The sequence below is a fragment of the Dermochelys coriacea genome, chromosome 1 (assembly GCF_009764565.3).
Source record: "Dermochelys coriacea isolate rDerCor1 chromosome 1, rDerCor1.pri.v4, whole genome shotgun sequence".
NCBI lineage: Eukaryota > Metazoa > Chordata > Testudines > Dermochelyidae > Dermochelys > Dermochelys coriacea.
In genome coordinates, this window is record NC_050068.2 from 96,677,843 (window position 1) to 96,697,194 (window position 19,352).

General features: G+C 42.1%; 1 protein-coding gene across 2 annotated transcripts in view; it reads left to right on the top strand.

Annotated features, from left to right (window-relative positions):
- The window catches only part of DNAJC3 (DnaJ heat shock protein family (Hsp40) member C3), a 79,522-nt gene extending 64,901 nt beyond the window's left edge, over positions 1-14,621 (top strand). For both annotated transcript variants that reach the window (XM_038387350.2, XM_038387352.2), the window contains exons 10-12: positions 4,212-4,344; positions 5,911-6,059; positions 13,537-14,621. In XM_038387350.2, coding sequence (XP_038243278.1) covers positions 4,212-4,344; positions 5,911-6,059; positions 13,537-13,691 — 437 coding nt within the window. In that variant the 3' untranslated portion in view covers positions 13,692-14,621. The remainder of the gene's footprint in view (positions 1-4,211; positions 4,345-5,910; positions 6,060-13,536) is intronic.
- Positions 14,622-19,352: the final 4,731 nt, after the last annotated feature.

Genomic DNA, 19,352 nt, shown 5'->3' on the forward strand with positions numbered 1-19,352 from the left:
GCCTAATGCCTTTGCACAAAGTCATTACAGTATTTTGCTTGTTATGTATTTGATAAAGACTGCATGCTGTTGAAATAAAAACAGTATTCATGTGATGAATTCAAAGTAGAAGCATATATATTATGTATGGGATTTAAAAGCAAAATTTTATTTATACACTATATTGTTTCTTCCTAAACAAATATAACGGTATGTAAATGTGCGCATAGATTTCAGATGATTAGCTGTTCTATTGCCATAATAAACCCATGTAAAAGGGGGCCTTGTAGCATATGCTGCTTGGGAACCAATGGCTGAAAACAACGGCACATTGAAGATAGGTCCTATGTAATGCAACCTCCAACCGCGTTAAGTATTTGAGACTAGTGGTATAACTGCAGTCGCCACTTTTTCCAGTGCTGATGGTTGCAACCTGCCTGTCAATTGCTGTATACATCCTAGCTGCAGAATGCTCTCATTATGCCTTTGCCTCTTCTCTATTTCTCTTTCGTTGCTGAAGCATAGATTCCCAGGCCATAGGACTATGGTGATAATCTAGTCTGACAGCCATAGGACTAGCTGAATTAATTCCTGTTTAAATTACAGCACATCTTTTAGGCAGAATATCCAATCTTGATTTTAAAATTGCCAGTTAGGGAAAATCCACCATTACCCTTGGTAAATTGTCCCAATGGTTAATTATTCTCACTGTTAAAATGTTTTGCCTTATTTCTTGTCAAAATTTCTCTAGCTTCACCTTCTAGCCATTGGATCTTGGTATACCTTTGTCTGCTAGATTGATAAAGGGTTTTTCAAAGTTTTGTTCCCCATGTAGGTATTTAAGGCCAAAGCTACAAAAGAATTTAGGTGCTGCTGAGATCCATAATCTCCTGCTTGGCTGCTGCCTAATCCTGTAGGCATCTAAATTGGTGCCTACATTTTTGCTGTAAAAGTCCCCAATGTATCTATTTCTGCCTCTGGGCATGCACGCTGCTTTCTCATTCTAGGCACCTGGATGAAGTCCCAGCATGAGCCACAAACTAGATAAAGACTAACACGGCTGCTACTCTGAAACTAGATAAAGACAGGCGTTCTCCCACCTATTTTGCCTACAGGGCCCAATCTGCATGCTTAGAGTATGCCTACCAGATGAAAAGCCCATTTAAAATCAATGAGGTGGAGGTTTGGTATTGTAGTAATAACTGGGCCTACAGATTTACCCTAATTGTTAGCTCAGCTGTAAAAAGTAAGTAAAAGTTCATAAAATGTCGTCGTAACCTATAACAATAAAATGTTCATGGGGAAAAAGTGCTAATGGGAGACAAAAAACGTAATTAGTCCAAACAGAAAGGCCTATAAATATTAACTCAAGGGCTGTGTTAAAATCATTCCTAGTAAATAAGAGACTTGTGGGACCAGAAACTGATGAACCCAAATTGGTGTGCCAGAAATAAGGCCTAACTGGTAAACAAAATAATAAAAGGACAGTCTGTTCCACCTGCTACTCCCTTTTGGAGCCCTTAGAAAGAGGCTTAAGGTAGAGGAGGAGAAGAAATTTTTTTATCATCACCACAGATGCAGTGGACAGATTTTTGGGGTGACACTAGACCTTAATACTCCACTGGGATGCTAGACCATTATCGCTGCACCAGTGAGGACCCCAGCCTAATGTGTGAGATCCTACTCTTTCTTCTTCTCCTTTGTGGGTCCCTTTCTGTCCTGAACTGTCTTCCTCCTACACACTGTCTCTGCTTTTTATCTGATCCTGAAATCAACTGCACTGCATGGCACTTGCACCACAAGCTTTGCTCTGCCTGAGGACCAGTGAAGGAGAGGGACCTGCCAGGCCAACCAGATGGTGTCTCTGCTAGGCAGGTGATTTAAGGTACAGAGTAACAGCTGTTGTGATGGACCTTGCAACCTAAAGCACCTGTGCATGACTCATATGCCACCCTGTATCCTGAGAACATCAACAAAAGCCATATTTCCTCCATCTTTGCTATCCTATCTCTTCACTCCCTTGTGTTTCTGTTTTGTCAAAAGCAGAAAAGTGACTCATTTCAGACTCAGAAGTGAACCACAGAGCTAACCTTCCCCACTAAAAGGGATTGTTTAACAAAATAAGACACTAACCCAGTGGTTCTCAAACTTTTGTACTGGTGACCCCTTTCAAATAGCAAGCCTCTGAGTGCGACCCCCCCATATAAATTAAAAACACTTTTTTATATATTTAACACCATTATAAATGCAGGAGGCAAAGTGGGCTTTGGGGTGGAGGCTGACAGCTCAAGACCCCCTGCGGGGTCCCGACTCCTAGTTTGAGAACCCTTGCTCTAACCAATATTCATCCTCCTGAAAAAGACTTTAATACAGAGGTCCCCAAACTGTGGGGAGGAACGTTTGGGAGGGCACAGCTGGGGCCCTCGCCATGGGCCAGGCGGGAGCACAACCCAGCTCTGCTCCTGGCCCTGTGCCCAGGGCCCCAGCCTTGGCCCCCTTGGCCCTCTCCGTGTCCCCACCTCCTGTAGCTGTGGTGCTGCTCCTGGTCCTGGCTCCGTGGAGGGCGGGATGGCATGGACAGGAATGAGAGAGAGGGAGAGAGAGAGAGTGAGTGTGTGTGAGTGTGAAAAAGAAAAAGTTTGGAGACCACTGCTGTAATAGGTTTTGATTAACTTTGTTTTGCTTTTTGTCTTGTTTTAATCAAAACACTTCTAACCTGTGGCATGTATTTTCTCATGTATTTGCCATGGTAGTGAGGAGGCTGAGGTCTCTCTATACCGAACCTTGTTCATCACTGTCCAACAGTGCTAGGCTCATGTTAACACCTTTTACCTTCTGGCCCATATATTCTGTCTAAAGTAATACAAAGTGCCTCCCTTATAACTGTTATCCCAGTGGTTAGAGCACGTACTCGTGTGGTGTGGAGGTGTGGGAGCCCTGGGTTCAATTCCCTCTTCTCTGCCTGATAGGGAGAAAAGCTTTGAATAGGAGTCTCCCATCTCTCAGGAGAGCACCCTAACCACTGAGTTGTGGGCTATTCTGATGCGGGCCTCCCTCTCTCTCTCCTGCTGAAACTCTTCCACTGTGGAATACCACCTCTGGCATTTGTTGCAAGGCGCCTGAGCTGAGTGGATTGCAGGCAGAGAGAGGAACCTCCTGCAACCCAGACTTTGGCATCAAACTCTGTGGGATGGGGTGAGGCTTAGGACACACCTTTCATTATTGCCCACTGGTGAGTTTAGGGAGCTTTGCACCTAGCATGCTGGCTTTTGTAGATTCTATTTTCAGTTGCCTGTCTCTCCCTTTGCATTGCACGAGAGCCTAAGCTTTGAGGATTCCTGTGATTTTTGTAAAAGTTGAGTATTACAACACTGAGGATAGCAACACCTAAGTCCTTTTGAGGATCTGGGCCTTACATACTGTGATCAAGTCATCCCTTATCTTTCTCTTGTTTAAGTGAAACTGTATGAGTCTCTGGAGTCTGTCACTATAAGGCATGTTTCCCACTCTTTTATTCAATACACCCTACAAGGAAATTTTGTTCTGACCAACCACTAAGTCCCATTTCCTCCCTTCCCTACCCATTCAAAAAAGTGCTTGATCCTGACTTTCCTTAGATCCATTTAGGGCCCCACTTCAATCCAAAGTCTAAAATTAAAGTCAGGATCTTCACATAATCCTTCTCCCAACAAGTAGTCGGTCCTGAATTCCTTCTCTCCACCCTCTTTGCCCCATCCCAAACAAGAACTAGATCCAGACTTCCTTCTGATGCCATGGGATGCTGCCAGTTTCCAGGTGTCCTCCATATTGGAAGGATTAACAACTACAAGTTAATTTCCTTGCTTTGGTGAGTTAGGCCTTGCCTGCACTGCGTTAGCCAGATGTGCAAACCCCTTAGTATAGACAAGCTTTACTCTGGGGCATCACAATTTATCTGAGGGATTCCAAAGTGCATTAAGAAACCATAGACAGATAAATGAACTTCATTGAGTAGGAGTCAGAATACAGTTATTGTCTGATACTTACAAATACCAAGGAAAATATGACAAAACTGAGACTTTTTCCATGAAGTTTTAGCAATTAGTTTTGCTGCTTACAAATAATAGTGGCAAAACATCTGAGTTCTAGGAATAGGGTTAGTACTTAATCTAAATTGAGTGATTTTTTTTTTTTTAAGTAAGGTTGATTTAGTGAGGTATATAATATGCTCTTACATTCATTTTTATGGGCAGCTATTCAAGATTATGAAACTGCTCAGGCCAACAGTGAAAATGACCAACAGATTCGTGAAGGCCTAGAAAGAGCCCAGAGGATGTTGAAGCAATCTCAGAAGAGAGATTATTACAAAATTTTGGGAATAAAAAGGTGAGATGAATGTCCAGAATGTTTTTACATCGGGGTGGGCACACTTTTTGGCCTGAGGGCCACATCGGGGTTCCAAAACTGTATGGAGGGCCAGGTAGGGAAGGCTGTGCCTCCCCAAACCCTAACCGCCCTCCCACTTCCTTCCCTCTGACTGTCCCCCTCAGAACCTCGACCTCTCCAATCCCCCCTACTCCTTGTCCCCTGACCGACCCCACCTCCTATCCAATCCCCCTGCTCCCTGACTGCCCTGACCCCTATCCCTGCCCCTTTCAGAATGCGGCCCTGTGAACATGGGTGGAAGACTCAAGAGGAGCAGGGGCAGCCGTGAGAGAGAAGCGGACGTTTCCCCTTCAAAGCGCCGCTTCTCTCCATCCAGCTGCACTGCCACCTGGTGCTCCTCCTGACTCCTCTGCCCATGTTCACTGTGCTCCTGTCACCCGCACTGCCCGCCTTCTCCCCTGAGGATGCAGGTGAGCCTCGCTTCCTGCTCTCCCCTGCCCCCGCAGTGCAGCCACCTCCTGTGCTGAGGCTGCGGGGGAGGGGGGATAGTAGGGGAGGGGCCAGAGGCTAGCCTCCCCAGCTGGGAGCTCAAGGGCCGGGCAGGATGGGCCCGCCGGTTGTAGTTTGCCCAACTCTGTTTTACATAGTCAGTCACTAATCAAATAGTCTAAGATTTGCCACTTATATTTATGCTTTTTTGGGTATGTTTCCATATTCTTTCTCCCTCCACTTTAAAATTGTTGAGTTTTTATGTGGTCATAAGGGTTTTTTTTTCAGCCTCTAAGTAGCATTTGCTCAGAAAGTCCCCAAATAAAGAAGTGCTAACTGGCAATAAACAAGGAAACAATCCCTCATTAGCAAAGAGTTCCAAATATAATGGAGCAAAAAGGTAGGCAAGCAATTTGGGAAACCAAAGAATTACAGAAGTGAATTATGGAAGGGAAGAAAAAGGAAAATTCATGTCCGAGAGCACAGTAGCGTGGGACAGTTTAAGACGACTTGCTGGAAAAAAAGCTAGTAAATACTTTCTAAAAACTCACTTCTGTCATGGGCCTGATCGAAATGAACATAATGATTTTTATTTAAAAAAAAAACAAACAAAAAACCCACACTGTTCTGCACATTATTTATCAATCTTATTTTGGTGACCCTGCTTCGTTTCCTCTTTCAGTTTTGTGTTTGACTCAATCATCTCTGAATTTATTGTACACTCTTCAGCTCAGAGACCTAAAAAAAAAAGTGAAGATATTGAACAACTAACATTCTCTTGAGTACTTAATAATAATTAATAAATTATGAGCTTTCCGAGGAAAGTAAACTGAAAAATTGGGTTTGTTTTACTTAAAATGGCAACCTGTTTTCTACTACTCTTATTAGAGGAAGCCATTATTGTCTGAGAAATCTTGACTGCCAGCAGCAAAATGTTAACCAGTGAATATTTGGGTTTCTTGGTGTCTGTTAGTTTGTTGTATCACCATATTTATAATTATATTGCAGACTCATTAATGTGGCACATGAGCAGTTGGAAACTTTATAAGTAACTTAATTTCCTTACTCCCTCCCCAGAAATGCAAGAAAACAAGAAATCATAAAAGCATATAGAAAGCTAGCATCTCAGTGGCACCCTGATAACTTCCAGAATGAAGAGGAGAAGAAGGCGGCAGAGAAAAAGTTTATTGATATAGCAGCTGCTAAAGAAGTACTTACTGACCCAGGTATTGATTAAATTTACACAGTGGTTCTTTTCTGAATAATGGATAGAACAAACACAACTGTGATATCCATTATGACTTATTATGATTTAGTTGGTGTTAGTCCTGCTTTGAGCAGGGGGTTGGACTAGATGACCTCCTGAGGTCTCTTCCAACCCTAATATTTTATGATTCTATTTTTATCACATTATCTGCGATGAAATGGCAATAGAAGAATATCATACTGTTTTAATGAATTTGATAAGAACCCAAAACAGACTTTAAACATGCACCTGCATAGTAAATGGAAATAGGGAAGTAGCCATTGTAAACTACATATGATCACCTTGTATTTCCCTCTCTTCTCTAACCAAAATCCAAGTTCTCAAAAAAATAAAACCAAACAATTGAATTTCAAAGGTATCCTAAACTAAGATAGATTTTTTTTTTCTAGAAAGCTGAGGGAAGTTGGATAAAATTTGTGTGGTCTTGTTCAATTTTAATGATAGTTTGGCTTAGAAACTCTGAACTTCTGTTTTGCCTTCAGCAAAGACTGGTAGTTTTTGTCTAGTTTGGCAAGGAGGTTATTTACCTATAAATCACCTGCACAATACAAAATCCACTGAATTGCTAAATCGACATCACAGTTTTTCTATCTGTAAATTACAATGTCTGCATTGGCCAAGATAAGGAAATAAAGAGGAGGGTGAGCTACAAATGAGCTGTCAGGTCTGGGGGAGGGAGGAGTAGGCATGCTGAAACCAATGAATGGCATGAGGACTGTAATGAAACTGTTGGATTAGTCCTAGAGAGTTTACAACCTCTGTCTCAATTTGAAAAGGTCTATAAGGACCTTAGTCACTGTGAGAAGTTCTTAAAAGGTTTTAATGAAAAACATAAGACAATGCCCCAAGGAAAGTCTTCTAATAGTGTAGTAGCTGTCCTGATATTTTTCATCTGAGAAGTAGTATAGGGGCAAGGCCCTGTAATTCCACCACAAATCAGTGGAACATATGGTTAGTAGCACTGGGTAGGAAAGACCTGTTCAGACTTGCAATGTGTTTATAACCGGAAACTAAAATTCTGCCTCTGTTACTGGAACATGGCACAGAATAACAGGTTGATCTTAACTTTTATCCTGTCCTTTTGACCAGGAATGACATTAAAACTTCAAAATGGTTCTTACTCACTTATCTTTAAATTGAGTGAGTGTTAAGACATTCCTGGGTTGGTGTTTTTATTTTCTGTTACACATGCCACACGTGTATTGTAAGGCATAAGGTCACAAGCAGAATAACTTCAGCTGTCTGTGGAATATATTAATGGACTAAAAACACACCATAGAACACATTAATGCTATTTTAATGACTTGCATTTAAAAACTGAATACAAGTTATTTTTCAGAGTTCTCTTTCTGGGACTCGTCTTCCCGCATGATAGTGGAGAAAATATTAAGGCACAATTTACTCCCATCAAGTTTATGTCCAAAACCAAGAATTCCTTGGAAAATACTCTGAGGATTCTAACATTTAATTTTGAAAGTGTCCATATTAAGTACAGGTCTCTCTTCCCCTTTCTCCCCCTATCCCTAGACTTGTATTTCCAGTTGTACCCTGCTCACACCTCCCTTCAATTAGCCCATCTCCTCAGATGGAATAGGGCAGAGGCTAAATCAGAAGCTTCTTGTGTTCCTGTCTTCTGAAAAGCAAAACAATCAACCACCTAGTCCAGCTACTCATGAAAAGTGGTTGGGACTGTGATATGGTCACTCTGTGGAAGTGATGTGAGACCTCCTCCCCACCCTTTAAAGGAACTGCTCTTCAGGTTAGGGTGGAAGTGGCAGGGGGGAGAGGGAGAGAATAGAGCAGCCAAAAATAGGAGGCAGTTTTTCACTATAGCTGCTGCTGGCCACTGTGTTTAGCAGCTCTTCCCTGTAGCTGAGCTGCTATCAATACCATGTTTATTTGAAAAAGTTACATCAGGAACATTAATCAGCCCCAATTTATCATCAAAACAAACTCAGTTTTGAAGGTAGAACAGCTTGCAGTGGTGCTAGTGAGTGGAGGAGAAGAGACTATAGCTTTTAGGTTGTCTCTCCCCCCTCCCCCCCACTTAATACCTTTAGTATGATGGGGGCTGAGAAATGGAATGACAATTAAAAACCTATTTTATTAACATACTGGCTGGCTGAGGTATTGATTAAACAAGTGCATCTCAGTTACAGAGTACAAATCACAGGTGTGACCTCACCAAGAAGACCTAACCAGCCAATTGGAACACTACTTTGCAGAGGTTCCAAATTTTGTCTAGTACACTTTCCTCCCTAGCTTGGTTTGTGCTGTTCTGGGAGGGCAGGAGACTTGCACTTTCAAAACAAGGCTTGGAGGGTGTTTATAAATCCTAGAAGTAATTCAGTGACTACAAATCTTGTGAGGAAACTAACACACATTATTGTGAAGAGGCTTTCAAAAGGCTGTCTGGAACCGCAAGCCTGCCTGCCTATTCAAGACCCTGTGCTAGCAGCAAGTAGATAAATTTTTCCAGCTAATGATCAATTGGGTGATGTGTCAAGGGTTGACTAATTGGGTAGATCTTATGTGAAATTTAAGAGAATATTTTTTATGTCGGGGGAGTTGGCATATTGCTTTTGCAAGCCGTATTACAGGCTCTCAAGCCCTTTTATACTAAACTACTTGGCTAAGATTTTCAGAAGCAGCATAAAGGGTTTAAATTAGGGCTGTCAAACGATTAAAAAAATCGCAATTAATCGCGAGATTAAAAAAGTAATGATTGATTTCAGTTTTAATCACACTGTTAAACAATAATAGAATACTAATTTAAATTTATTGTAAATATTTATGGATGTTTTTCTTTATTTTCATATATAGAGAGTTCAGTTACAACACAGAATACAAAGGGTACAGTGCTCACTTTATATTTTTGATTACAAATATTTGCACTGTAAAAAAACAAACAAAAGAAAGTATTTTTCAATTCACCTCACTTTATCGTGAAAGTGAGGTGAATTGTTAAGTAATTCTACTTAACAAATGTAGAATTATTTTTTTACATAACTTTACTCAAACAAAACCATGTAAAACTTTAGAGCCTACAAGTGCACTCAATCCTACTTCTTGTTCAGCCAATCACTAAGACAAACAAGTTTGTTTACATTTATAGACGATAATGCTGCCCACGTCTTATTTACAGAGTCATCTGAAAGAGAGAACAGGTGGATTCTGCTTGCTAGTGATCCAAAGCAGTGCAGACTAATGCACCTTCATTTTCATCATCGAAGTCATATACCACCAAGAGAAAGTTGATTTTCTTTTTTGGTGGTTTGGGTTCTGTAGTTTCCACATCAGAGTGTTGCTCTTTTAAGACTTCTGACAGCATGTTATACACTTCATCCCTCTCAGATTTTGGAAGGCACTTCAGATTCTCAAACCTTGGGTCGAGTGCTATAGCTATCTTTAGAAATCTCATATTGGTGCGTTCTTTGCATTTTGTCAGATCTGCAGTGAAAGTGTTCTTAAATCGAACAACATATGCTGAGTCTTCATCTGAGACTGAGACACAAAATATATGGCAGAATGCAGGTAAAACTATGGAACAGGAGACGTACAATTCTCTCCCCAAAGAGTTCAGACACAAATTTAATTAACACATTTTTTTAACAAGCATCAGCATGGAAGCATGTCCTCTGGAATGGTGGTCAAAGCATGAAAGGGCATATTAATGTTTAGTGTATTTGACAAGTAAATACTTTCCAACGCTGGCTACAACAGTGCCATGCCAACGCCTGTTCTAAGTTTCAGGTAATGTTGTAAATAAAACGTGGGCAGCATTATCTCCCGTAAATGTAAACAAACATGTTTGTCTTAGCGATTGACTGAACAAGAAGTAGGACTGAGTGGACTTGTAGGCTCTAAAGTTTTACATGGTTTTGTTTGCAGTTATGTAAAAAAATTCTACGTGTGTAAATTGCACTTTCACAATAAAGTGAGGTGAATTGAAAAATATTTTTTTTGTTTACAGTGCAAATATTTGTAATAAAAAATATAAAGTGAGCACTGGTTTCAGAGTAGCAGCCGTGTTAGTCTGTATTCGCAAAAAAGAAAAGGAGTACTTGTGGCACCTTAGAAACTAACAAATTTATTTGAGCATAAACTTTCGTGAGCTACAGCTCACTTCATCGGATGCATTTGGTGGAAAATACAGTGGGGAGATTTATATACACACACAGAGAACATGAAACAATGGGTTTTATCATACACACTGTAAGGAGAGTGATCACTTAAGATGAGCCATCACCAGCAGGAAGGAGGGGGAGAAGGAGGAAAACCTCTGACAGTGTGGTTGATGTGATTAGGCCCTATGATGGTGTCCCCTGAATAGATATGTGAACAGAGTTGGCAACGGGCTTTGTTGCAAGGATAGGTTCCTGGGTTAGTGGTTCTGTTGTGTGGTGTGTGGTTGCTGGTGAGTATTTGTTTCAGGTTGGGGGGCTGTCTGTAAGCAAGGACTGGCCTGTCTCCCAAGATCTGTGAGAGTGATGGGTCGTCCTTCAGGATAGGTTGTAGATCCTTGATGATGCGTTGGAGAGGTTTTAGTTGGGGGCTGAAGGGGACGGCTAGTGGCGTTCTGTTATTTTCTTTGTTGGGCCTGTCCTGTAGTAGGTGATTTCTGGGTATTCTTCTGGCTCTGTCAATCTGTTTCTTCACTTCAGCAGGTGGGTATTGTAGTTGTAAGAATGCTTGATAGAGATCTTGTAGGTGTTTGTCTCTGTCTGAGGGGTTGGAGCAACTGCGGTTGTATCGTAGAGCTTGGCTGTAGACAATGGATCGTGTGGTGTGATCTGGATGAAAGCTAGAGGCATGTAGGTAGGAATAGCGGTCAGTAGGTTTCCAGTATAGGGTGGTGTTTGTGACCATTGCTTATTAGCACCCCAAATGTGAAATAGTTATGGGTGAGGACAAAGTCACAAAGTTCAGCCACCAGGTTTGCCATGACATTATCGGGGATACTGTTCCTGACGGCTTGTAGTCCATCTTTGGGTGGAATGTTGGTGTAGAGGGTTTCTACATCCATAGTGGCTAGGATGGTGTTTTTAGGAAGATCACCAATGGATTGTAGTTTCCTCAGGAAGTCAGTGGTGTCTTGAAGATAGCTGGGAGTGCTGGTAGCATAGGGCCTGAGGAGAGAGTCTACATAGCCAGACAATCCTGCTGTCAGGGTGCCAATGCCTGAGACGATGGGGCGTCCAGGATTTCCAGGTTTATGGATCTTGGGTAGCAGATAGAATACCTCAGGTCGGGGTTCCAGGGGTGTGTCTGTGTAGATTTGTTCTTGTGCTTTTTCAGGGAGTTTCTTGAGCAAATGTTGTAGTTTCTTTTGGTAACCCTCAGTGGGATCAGAGGGTAATGGCTTGTAGAAAGTGGTGCTGGAGAGCTTCCTAGTAGCCTCTTGTTCATATTCCGACCTATTCATGATGACGACAGCACTTCCTTTGTTGGCCTTTTTGGTTATGATGTCAGAGTTGTTTCTGAGGCTGTGGATGGCATTGTGTTCTGCATGGCTGAGGTTATGGGGCAAGTGATGCTGCTTTTCCACAATTTCAGCCCATGCACGTCGGCGGAAGCACTCTATGTAGAAGTCCAGTCTGTTGTTTCGACTTTCAGGAGGAGTCCACCCAGAATCCTTCTTTTTGTAGTGTTGGTTGGCAGGTCCCTGTGCGTTAATACATTGGCTAGAGGTGTGTTGGAAATATTCCTTGAGTCGGAGACATCAAAAATAGGATTCTAGGTCACCACAGAACTGTATTACGTTCGTGGAGGTGGAGGGGAAAAGGAGAGGCCCCGAGATAGGACAGATTCTTCTGCTGGGCTAAGAGTATAGTTGGACAGATTAACAATATTGCTGGGTGGGTTAAGGGAACCACTGTTGTGGCTCCTTGTGGCATGTAGTAGTTTAGATAGCTTAGTGTCCTTTTTCTTTTGTAGAGAAGCAAAGTGTGTTTTGTAGATGGCTTGTCTAGTTTTTGTAAAGTCCAGCCACGAGGAAGTTTGTGTGGAAGGTTGGTTCTTTATGAGAGTATCCAGTTTTGAGAGCTCATTCTTAATCTTTCCCTGTTGGCTGTAGAGGATGTTGATCAGGTAGTTCCGCAGTTTCTTTGAGTGTGTATGGCACAAGCTGTCAGCATAGTCTGTGTGGTATGTAGATTGTAACAGATTTTTTACCTTCAGTCCTTTTGGTATGATGTCCATCTGTTTGCATTTGGAGAGGAAGATGATGTCTGTCTGTATCTGTACGTGTTTTTTCATGAAGTTGATAGATTTCCATTCCATATGGCTAAATTCGGTGCCTTGCATAATAACAGGTTTCAGAGTAGCAGCCTCGTTAGTCTGTATTCGCAAAAAAAGAAAAGGAGGACTTGTGGCACCTTAGAGACTAACAAATTTATTTGAGCATAAGCTTTCGTGAGCTACAGCTCACTTCATCGGATGCATTCGGTGGAAAATACAGTGGGGAGACTTGTATATATACACACACACACACACACACACACAGAACATGAAACAATGGGTTTTATTATACAAAGCCCGTTACCAACTCTGTCCACATCTATTCAGGGGACACCATCATAGGGCCTAATCACGTCAGCAACACTATCAGAGGTTCGTTCACCTGCGCATCTACCAATGTGATATATGCCATCATGTGCCAGCAATGCCCCTCTGCCATGTATATTGGTCAAACTGGACAGTCTCTAGGTAAAAGAATCAATGGACACAAATCAGACGTCAAGAATTATAACATTCAAAAACCAGTCGGAGAACACTTCAATCTCTCTGGTCACTCAATTACAGACCTGAGAGTGGCTATCCTTCAACAAAAAAGCTTCAAAAACAGACTCCAATGAGAGACTGCTGAATTGGAATTAATTTGCCAACTGGATACAATTAACTTAGGCTTGAATAGAGACTGGGAGTGGATGGATCATTACATAAAGGTAAAACTATTTCCCAGCTTATTCCTCCTGCCACCCCACCCCCCACTGTTCCTCATAGGTTCTTGTTAACTGCTGGAAATGGCCCACCTTGATTATCACCACAAAAGGTTTTCCTCCTTCTCCCCCTCCTTCCTGCTGGTGATGGCTCATCTTAAGTGATCACTCTCCTTACAGTGTGTATGATAAAACCCATTGTTTCATGTTCTCTGTGTGTGTATATAAATCTCCCCACTGTATTTTCCACCAAATGCATCCGATGAAGTGAGCTGTAGCTCACGAAAGCTTATGTTCAAATAAATTTGTTAGTCTCTAAGGTGCCACAAGTACTGCTTTTCTTTTTTTGTCTGGAGTTAGGGACACTTTAAAACTACTTCTTATCTCTTCTTCTTGTCCTGCTGGAGGTACCAAAATTCTCTTGAGTGGTAGACTGTTTCTGTAATAATGTGTTAAGTCTGCGTCCCTTTTTACCATGTATGTATGTTTCCTTAGAAATGAGGAGGAAGTTTGATGCAGGAGAAGATCCACTGGATGCAGAGAACCAACAGGGAGGAGGAAACCCTTTTCACAGAACCTGGAACACATGGCAAGGATTTAACCCTTTCAGCTCTGGAGGACCATTTAAATTTAAATTCCACTTTAATTAGAACCAAGACTATTTTTCTATGGCTGCCGCTGATTTACTTAACACTTTTTTAAAAACTCTGTGCAGGATTCAACAATTTAAATTTCACATATGTTGCCGTTAACTAAAGAGTTACTTTATTAGAAGGAAAGCTAGCTCTTTAATATCACAAAAAATAAGAAGTTTTGCTGCAGTGTGAATTTAATGGTGAGTGGGTGGGCCAGGATTTTGTTAACACTAATATATTTTTAGTAGTGCATGCAGAAATCCTGACTACCACTGAAGAAGAAACATTAAGACCTGGAAAACATATAAACACATGCTTAAATCCTATCAAAGTCAATAAAACTTAAGCATATGCTTAAAGTTAAGAATGTGCTTAAATGCTTTTTGGAATCCGAACCTAATAGAGGTGTAAGAGGTTAGTATGTATACCAATCTTTATTTTCACAAATGAAAATATGAGTTACTGTATACAGGGTAATGATCCATCTTTTCAGTATTCTTAAAAAGAAAGACTAATAACTTGACCAACTACTGCATTGTGTTATTTTCGTCACCCTGATGCCGTACATAGAGATTGAAGAGGCCACTACAGATTGGATTTAAATATTCTCTTTAAAATAAGATTGTTACTGACAGTTTGTTTGAAAATGTGTACCTACTTGTATTTGTTTGGTAATCTGAAATCAGTTGGAAAGATTAGTCTCTATTATAATGGCATCCATCAAACACAAAAGTTAAAAATTCCCTCATTTTGAACATTTTGCTTCTGAATGATATTTAAATAGCCGGAGTTTCTTGATTTGGTTTTGTATTTTGTACTTTTTACACAAAACCTGCTTGAGATTTGAGCAGGGCAATTTAATGTGACACTTCCCCAAATATGCAGCAATTTACATCTGATTTTAATAAATACTTTAAAATAAGGAGAAATGTGGAAAAGGTAACTTCTGCTAGTGACAAATGCAGGATCCATAAGTTTAAAGTGATTGTGTAGTAAGTTGTAGATCCAAAATGTAATAGAGCCTGGCATCTGTAAAGGAAAAGAGTCTGAAGCTAGGGTTGCACCTTATTAAAACCTGACTTCTCTTCTGGGTGACTAGCAGACAAAATAATGTGCATCTTGCCATGCAATTGCTCTACTGGTCCTTGTGAAGCAGCCAGGCTATCAGTCCCTTGCTTGTTTGCCCAAAATAAAACCAGTTTTATTGTAGGCTAAAACGTGGACAGAGTTGTTTAAGCACAAATGAGATACAATTGTGACTTTGTTTGATGATTGGTGGTTGTGTGGCAACTGCAAACTAGAACAATCAAGTACACAACTGAGTATTCTCCATAATCTAATTGTGAAGGTAGAAAAATAATGAATGGTTAATAACTGGTTTCAATAGAAGCCACTCTTAGAATGGCTGAATTTTAAAACAAGAAAATGTTAATAAATACCATTACTATATTTCAGCAGGAAAACAACCTAGTTAAATACGAACCTTCTCTCAATCCATCCCTCCAATTCACGTTTTGCTGAAAGCATGGTGAGGAATTGACTTAGTTAGTAAAACAAAAGTATCTTTGAGAAATTAAGCATGGTACTTGAAAGAGTAATTGTACCACACTACAGAGGCAGGTGTTATCCAAGCATAAAGCCTGTATTCCTAAATTATACCACATACTTCAGTGTTTGAATGTAATTCTGCAGTCACGTGGTTCACTGAAATGCACTTTGACTGCATCGCACCTCTAAGTGTGTGTGTGGGAATGTTGTCTGGCTTGCGAGGAGAGAAGGGGGGGATAGCACTTTATGGGTGGAGAGTAGGAGAGGCTCAGAAGCTGCTGCAAAAAGGGGGAGTGGGTCAGTGTGGCAATGCTGACTCATCCCCAGGGAGTGGAAGAGCTGGGGAGTTGAAAAGGGGCAAGCCAGGCGGGAGAAGCCCCTTTTTCCCCAGACCAGGAAGATCAGCACCCACACTCCCTCCCTTTGAGGTGGCAAAACACCAGGTGTGGTCAGGACCTGCTGTGGGCATTGCGCTAGCCGCTCCTCTCGAGGCGGGCTGGGGAGGACTTTTCCCCTCACCACCAGACTGGCCAAGGTGGAGTTGGGTTTTTTTTTTTTGCCTTCCCCACAGCAGGTTTGCGGGGGGGGCTTGTTATGGTGAGTAGGGAGGGGAATTAAGCTATGATGTAACAATTCATTATGTAAGTGTGGGGCGGATGTCCAGTGCAGGTGCTCCATCGGAAAGGGATACAGCGGGTGGATAAATGGCTTGGTAAAGGACTTAAAAAGATGTTTATTAAAGGAGCCGAATGGGGGGGGGGGGAGTTGGGGGCTCTTAAGATTGGTATGGCAGTGAGCCAGCCGCCCTTTCTTATAGCCCACCTTAACCTTTGTTTGTGGGGGAGGGGGATGGTAAGGTCCCAGCACTGGGTTGGCTGGGGGACCTGAATGGAAAAAAACGGGAGCTGGTGTAAGTCCTCAGGATGTATATTGAATGAACATGGAGTTATCTGCACTGTACACTTTTCTTTGCCAGATAGTCCCAGCCATCCATAATAAAGTTGCTGCCTGATTAAACCCATATCAAATGTCTCCTGTCCTTTTTTCGATATAGCAGGACAATGTTGTTTTCTTCCCCTTAAGTTCATAATTAAACTGAAAACATTGGTCTCTACTTTGTACAGTAAATTTATCTTGTCAATAATATTTTGTAACACCTTGCCACCTGCACCCCTTCCCCCCCCCAAACAAAGTGAATTGTCAGTCTGTATCTGAGCTAAATTATTTCTTGTACAGAACACTTACTTATCTGTTTCAGATCTAATCCATTTGGCTCTCCTGCAAAAGATAAACAACTCAATGCTTTTTTATGCTGTTCTAAGATAGTTTGGCCCACAGGTCCATTACTGTGTGTAAACACAGTTGTTTGCCTTATGTAGTGGGTAGAGGTCTAAGTTGCTTTTATTTCAAGACAACATTTAAAATAATTGTCTACACAAGCTAATTTCAATAAGCCCAATAAACAGCATTGCTTCTGTGCAGTAGAGCACATGCAGCATACAACTATAGCTAGATTACAGAGCACTGCATATTTGCTTTCAAAAAACCCAAAACAATCATTTAATCTCTCTCCTCTTTCCACAGGCTGTGGTTGAGGGAAGAGAAAGTTACCTTATGCAGTAATGATGGTTCTTTGACATGTGTCTCCCTGTGGGTGCTCCACTGTAGGTGTGCTTGCATCCCTGTGCTGCTGATTAGAGAACTTTGGTATCAGTATTTGTTAGGCCCATACATGCGCTGTCTCTCCTCATGCCCTGCCATGAAGCTAACGCCCCTCAATTTCTTCTCTACTGTAGAGTCATTGACAAGGACTCTGAAGTACAGAGGAGGAGGGTGGATTGTGAAGCACCCATCAGAACACACATCTCGAAGAACTGTCCCTATGGGTTCTCCACTGTAGGTGACTCCCAAGCAGTATCCCCACTGGAGGGCCGTTACAGATGACAATACTGTGGAGCTGAAGATCGCATCAGAGGCGGAGTTCCCAATAATCACGTAATGTTCTGTGAAGGTATGGACTGATGCCCATGTCGCCGCTCTACCTATTTCTGAGATGTGGACATTCTTGAGGAAGATGATGGATGAGGAGATTGAAATCGTAGAGTGGGTTGATCTGTAGGCCCAAGTCTATTGTGGTTTTAGTAATCCTGTGAGCCTCAATGAAGGAGCAGGCTCTGAGGAGGCAATAATCCAGGTAGGGGTAGATCATGATATTCTGGGAGTGTAGGTGAGCGGCCACTACTGAGAGAATCTTGGCGAATACCCTGGAGCCGATGATAGTCCGAAGGGGAGTACTCTGTACTGGTAGGTGGTCTAGGTTAAATCTGAGAAACTGTCTGTGGAACGGTAGAATTGAAATATGGAAATAAGTGCCCTGAAGATTGGAGGTGAAACCAGTCTCTCTGTTCCAATTCTGAAATAATCATTGTTAGAGCGATCATCTTGAATTTTTGAGCTTTGACAAACTTGTTGAGTGTTCTGAGGTCTACTCTGGGTCTCCAATCTCCCTTCCTCTTGGGTATTAGGAAATAGAAAGGATAAAAACTTTTGCCTTGTAGATGTTGAGCTACTGGTTCTATGATTACTAACTGGAGGACGTGAGCTATTTCTTGTCACAGTAAACTCTCCTAAGAAGGGTCCCTGAAGAGGGACAGGGAAGGATGTTGTGGAGTGGGGGAAGGTAAAGCGGATGGAATACCCATTGTGAATTTTTTGCAGGACCCATTGGTCCAATGTTGTGTTCCCAGATGCTGGGGAACATGGTAAGATGATAGCCAAATGGATAGGATAGGTTGGTCAGTTGTAGGGGTTGAAGGGAGAGAGCTGATAACTCTACCAACACATCAAATTGATGTTTGGAGGCAGACTGTTGTGACATGGAAGGTGCTGGACCTGACAGTTTGCATCTGGAGAACCTAGATTTCTTTCTGTGAGGTTCATAAAAACGTCTGGCACTGAGAAGCATGGGATTTATGTTGGGGCTGCAGACTAACTCTTCTCTTTTGTTTAGGTATGTATAGTGGCCCTGGAATCTTTAAGGGTTGGAGGGATGTGTCAGTCTTCTCTGCAAACAGGTTGGTGCCTTCAAAGGGAAGGTCTTCAACAGTCATCTGCACCTCTTTAAGGAAGCCAAAAAGGTGTAACCAGGATGCAGACTGCATAATGACTACTGTGAAGATGGACCAGGCCACTGTATCGGCTGCATCAAGGGCTTACTGGAGCATTGTTTTGGCTATCAGCTGCCTTTCCTGGACCATAGCTCATAATTGGTCATGCTGGGTCCCTGGGAGCTGATCAAATAAAGCTGTGGAGTTTTGAATAGTTAACAAAGTCATACTTTGCCATTAAGGCTTGATAATTTGTGATTCAAAACTGCAATGTGGCCGAGGAGTAAACTTTCCTCCTGAAAAGGTTCAAGTGTTTCCAATCCCTATCATAGGGAGTGGATCTCATTTTGTGCTGATGGCTCTGGGAGTTTACGTCATCCACAGCGATTTGAGTTTGGGGAAGAATGGGGGGAAAAATTGATCTCCCTAGCCGGGACATAATATTTTTTTATCAGCCCATTTACAAATAGGCATCACTGATGCTAGGGTTTGCCATATAGTTTTTGTGGGGTCCAGTAGAGCCTCATTGATAGGGATGGCTATTCTGGAGAATGGCAAAGAGTGTAGGATGTTAAGATATTTGTGGTGAGTGTCCTTGACTTCCTCCAGAGGTATCTGCAACCCAAGTCTTGGAAGAGCTGAAAGTCATCAGTTAAGGATGGTGGCAGGGGCATGACTGCCTCAGATGAGGAGCAGGAAGATATGTTGGTCCTTGGAGTAACCTCTTCCTCAAATCTGCCCTGTTCCTCCACCATCTCCTCTGGAGATTCTGAGGTTCTGGATGTCGTAGCCAAGAGAGAACATCTCAGGGTCTCATGGGGGAGGCTCGAAGCCCGCATACTGTGAGGTGATATGCTGCCAGGGATCCCAGTATGGCCCTTGGGGCAGTGGAAAAGGTGATGGCACCCATGGCTGGCCATACCATGGCAGTGGTGGGGCAGGCTGAGGGTAAACCTGAGAAGCCTCTTGATAGTGGCTATCATAGGGAGCTTGGGAGAAGTAGTGAGAAACAACCTCTTCT